Source organism: Urocampus carinirostris, chromosome 8, assembly GCF_059441175.1.
Source record: "Urocampus carinirostris isolate Australia breed hairy pipefish chromosome 8, RoL_Ucar_1.0, whole genome shotgun sequence".
In the NCBI taxonomy this organism is placed as follows: Eukaryota; Metazoa; Chordata; class Actinopteri; order Syngnathiformes; family Syngnathidae; genus Urocampus; species Urocampus carinirostris.
Genome location: NC_142356.1, coordinates 41727859 through 41732858, shown reverse-complemented (window position 1 = coordinate 41732858; position 5000 = coordinate 41727859). Strand labels below are relative to the sequence as shown.

The window sequence follows — 5000 nt, the reverse complement described above, 5'->3', positions numbered from 1 at the left end:
GCAATATTCAAATAATAAAAGTCTTGAAATAGTTCAGTTGATGTGTAATGAATCCAGAATGTATGACATTTTTGTTTTTTTAATTGCATTACAGAAAATAAAGAACTTTATCACAATATTCTAATTTTCTGAGACAGTCCAGTATATATATATATATATATATATATGTATGTGTGTAGGGCGGCATGACAGCTCGGTGGTTTGCGCGCAGCTTCACGGGTTCAAGTCTAGCTACTGCAGCCTTTCTGTGTGGAGTTTTCATGTTCTCCCCGTGCCTGCGTGGGTTTCCTCCGGGCACTTTGGTTTCCTCCCACATTCCTAAAAACATGCATGTCAGGTTAATTGAGCGAGTAAGTTTTCCGTCTCTGCGTGCCCTGGCTAGCAACCAGTTCAGGGTGTCCCCTGCCCACTGCCCCAAGATGATTGGTATGAGCTCCAGCACACTGCGACCCTATTGAGAATAAGCAGTGCAGCTAGTGTGTGTTTGTGTGTGTGTGTGTGTATAATCAGTTTTTTTCACAGTTTTGTGCAATAGTGTATACTTTTTCAGTTTCATTTGAAAACAACAAAAGAGAAATAAACCCAAAATTGTCACAAGATATGTTTTCACAGTTTTGTGCATTCATTTAGGGTTGTGATGGCCCTGGGGAAGAAGCTTTCCTAGCCTCTTCGTTCTAGTTTTGAGACCTTTAGCCCCTAACAGAGGCCTCTAGGACAAAGACGTGGTGGCCAGGGTGGGAATTTTCTTTTATAATGTTAATGGCTCTGCCACGGTATCCCAAGCCGGGAATGTTTTGTAATCTGGGCAGAAAGCGGGTAATGGCCTTTTGGCCTTTGTTGATTATTCTCTGTATGTTTTCCTGTCTACTACTGTGCTACCAGCATACCACAAGGTGACGCCGTATGCCAGTTGGGGGTTGGGGTGGGTTAGGTTAGGTTGGGGATGCTGTGTGGCCGATGGACTTTACAGCTCTGGGAAACTTTCTCAGCCTGTTAGTGGTGGCGCGGATGTTCCTGTAGTGCTTTCCTGAGGTAGCTGGGATCCATGGCGATAGCCTTTGCTCTCCTCTTGACAAACTCTGCTTTGCAATCTTTTACTGGTCACTTTAGTACCTTCTCCCGCTAGTCGTTAAATTAAGCCTCATACATCAGCTCTGACCAACTCCAGCTATTTACTCTTTTCAGCCTTTTCCAGGTGTATCCAAGTCTTTAGGGATCAACAGCTATCATGAACTTACCTTTGCTAAAGCAAGAAAATAAGGAATCAGGTTTATGAATTTTGCAAAATTACATCTTTTGGGCTTCTGTAGTGTGCACATGCTTCAGTTCTATTCTAAGCTACAATGACCTCCAGTGGTGAAATATTAAAAACTGACACTTTATCATCTTTTGTCACCTTTCAGACTCAACAACATGGTATCTGCTTCAATGCGTGCCAAATTAGCAGCATACTGTGTGGTTCTCCTGCTCCATATGGGCGACATGACAATCGACCTCACCTTATTGCACCGGGACCTGGCTTTTAACGAGGGCAGGTAGGAGGACCAAAATCGTCAAAAATAAAAATAAAACTCAGAAAATGGAAATAGATGCAAAAATATAACTCAAAAATGGTATTATAGTAAAAATAAAACCACAGAATAATTTAAAGTGGAAAGATAATAAATGGGGTTGAAGAAATGAAAACAAGAGTGTTAAGTGTACTCTTGATTTAATGCGGTACACACTGTTGGTGTCATAACATGGAGGTGGCACCGAGCATTTATAAATTTATGGATTGATCATTCTACTCTATAGATATAATTTTTGTTGTTATTTTTTACCTATGTAATTTACTTATATATTTCCATTTTCGTTTATTTGGCATTTAATCGTCATGCAGTATTCCCTCGCCATTTCGAGTTTTATTTTTTTGATGCAATGCCGATTTTATTTCTATTAATATGGATGAACACATACTTCATGTAATTACGGTGTCACTTTAAAAGCGCCTTTACATGCAAAGCAATTGCAAAACTGTCTTGTTTCCTGGGTGCTAACAATTAACCTTGTAGGGACCATTATGGTAGTTGTTTTCTAATTGGTTTGCATGTAAAGGCGCTTTTAAAGTGACACTGTAACGACACGAAGTAATTTGCAGAAAGTCACTTAATTCAGGTGGTGGTCATGGTACAGATTAACTGTGAAAATCTTGGGAATACAGTACTGTATTCAGAAGTACCAAATACTAAGAAAATTCCAAAGTTCAAGCAAGTTTAGAACAAATGACTAAATAAGCATTTTCTGTGTGAAATCTAGAAAATGGTGACTGTTACAAACTTCAAAAGTTACATTTAATTTTTTTTAATGAACTTATTAATTCGCAACTTTGCAGTTTTTAGTAACAACATTGTATAAGAACCACTGTCAACCTAAGAATGTCACTTGTAAATGCTACCTGGAAAAATAATCCAGATAGATAGAGAAAACAAAGTCCTCCTGAAAAATATAAATGGACGCCAAGTCCGATTCGTTATCAGATACACAAAGGAGCTCTTTCCCTTGTCAATCCTTCTGTTTTCTCCATTCTCTAACATTTGTTTCTGGCACTGTGAGTAATAGTTTGTTGGGTTTTTTTGTTTGTGTCGTTATCCTTTTCACTAATTGAATAGTGCGTAGGTTTCGGCGCTTTCACTGCCGAAACCCGTCGACTGATCAGTCATTACATATACACCACGAGTGTATAAAATGCACATGGTAAATTAGTGTAGATCTAATTCAGGGGATGGCTAATTACAGCACACGGGCACATGAGGCCCGGCAGGCTTTTTAATCTGGATCTTCAAACCAAACTGGTCAAAATATCATCACAATGGTAAATAGTACTGCTAATAAAAATAAAAAATAAAAATTCCCTGGTGCCAACTTTGTCCCCATTGTCCCTTTATGTGTCTTCAACAAAATACTACTACAGAAATGCAACAAAAACCCTACGGAATTACATCAAAACAAAATATTAAATGTAGTGCATAAAAACAGGGACTTCATATATTGTTTTCTCTGTTCTGAAAGGAAACCTCCCCCCACTATAATACAAAAATACTACCACAGAAATATATGGTTTTAGATCAGGGGATGGTGTAATGGTGGTCTGTGCAGCCCTTTGAGACCTAGTGATTAAGAACTATACAAAAAACCATGTAAATACAACAAAAATACAACTACAGTAATATTACCGTAGAAAAATACGAAATGCGATAAAAAAATATTATGGAAACACTACAAAAATACAATTAAATACTACTCTGGAAACATTTCAAAAATACTTCTACAAAAGTACTACAAAAAGTATTCTACAGTAATAGTATTATGCAAAAACACTACTAGAGTAATATTACAAAAAATACCACTACTCAAGTATTACGACAGACATCCTGCACAAATGCAACGACAGTGATTCTCCAAAAATAAAACTACTGTAACGCTACAAAAACACTAGTCATACACAAAAAATGTTCTACGAAAATTCTGCAGAAATACCTCAACAATTCTACAAGAAATACTATGAACATAAATTCTACGATGGAAAAGCTACAATTATAAAACTAAAGTAATACTACAAAACTAAATATCAAATTAAGTGCTTAAAACGGGAACCTCATATTGTTTTGCTTTATGAAGGTTTAAAACCAATTTTGTTAGACTAATCCTCTTTCAAAAGAAATATAACATGTATATGTCTGCATATGTATTGATAAATGAAATAATTGGATCAGTTTCCAAAATCAACTCCTTGGTTAAGTTTTGGAACCCAACGCAGCCCCCGACTCTAAATAGTTGCCCACCTCTGATCTAATTGAAGGCGCCTTATAGTCCAGTGTGCCTTTTATGTGAAAGATATGACAAAATACAATTTTTTTGGGAGTTGCACCTTATAATCTTGTGCACACAATACAGCATATTAAGTTAACAGACTTCTATGTGGCTCGCCAGGATCATTGAACTTGCAAAGACCATGGGGCTAACCCTGGCAAAGGTGCCCCGTGGAAAGATGGCCGTGACCGGGCTGCAAGATGAACACAAACAGGCTTCCCTCATCCTTCCTCTAGTGAAATATGAAGGCTTTGTGGAGAGAAGAAAACGTAAGCGGATGAATTAGAGATCAACGAGATGAGAAATTGTTTATTAGTGAACAAATAAATCTACTCATAAATCGCTTGTTGTTACTTTGTCAGATACAAAAACAAAGTAAATGCATTTGGAGAAGCACACACAAAGCGTAGATGCTTCAAAACGCGTAGGCACATTAGTTGATTATCATATGTATATTGCACATTAAACATCTACTCACTAAAGATAATCGTCATCTATTGCGTCTGTGGCAATTTGAAGTGCAGTATTTGGTTGCAGACTCACAAGATGAAATGTTTAACCCCTTAACGTTTTGCCAGCGGGCCGGCAGACTGATAGACAAATACGTGATTTCAGGATGTCACCAGTGACTGCGATGCATCACGCCACAAATCTTTGGAAGGCTTAAACTCTTGGAATTCAAAATATGATCATTTACAATGACCATGTCAAAATAAACTCATCACAGAAACATCACGATTAGCCTGAAACAAGATACCCGAATACTATAAAGCTAGATCGCCAAATTAGGTCCTCTGGTTGTCAGCTCATGAGATTGTTTGTAAATATGAAATCGATACATTCAAGACAATCCAGTGAATCCACCTGGTAAAATATTTACTCCAAAACAAACTATAATGGCGACTGTTAAAAACCACCCTGCCTAAAAGCATTTCTGCATCGTTGCATGTTCCTTGCTGCAATCCTCTTGTTTTGCCAAATAATTCACGTTTACAAATAGACTCGTAAAATTATTTCCAATATGGCCGTTAGCCTCTGAATGTTTACTTTTTCAGATTGCAATCAAATTTGACAATGTACCAGGTAAGGTTTCAAGCTATTGTCTCACCTGTTTTCCAGCTATGATGCCCATGCCACACTCATCTGCA

General features: G+C 37.6%; 1 protein-coding gene across 5 annotated transcripts in view; it reads left to right on the top strand.

Moving 5' to 3' along the window:
* The window catches only part of polr1e (RNA polymerase I subunit E), a 73078-nt gene that overhangs the window by 43429 nt on the left and 24649 nt on the right, over window positions 1-5000 (top strand). For 4 of the 5 annotated variants that reach the window (XR_015851165.1, XR_015851164.1, XM_088342732.1 and 1 more), the window contains exons 11-12: window positions 1404-1535; window positions 3973-4121. Coding sequence is in view for 3 of the 5 variants with exons in the window: in XM_088342732.1 (XP_088198858.1) it covers window positions 1404-1535; window positions 3973-4121 (281 nt within the window). In the remaining 2 variants the exon portion in view is untranslated. Of the gene's footprint in view, window positions 1-1403; window positions 1536-3972; window positions 4196-5000 lie in introns of those variants that run through there. The other variant, XM_088342734.1, reaches the window with a different exon arrangement.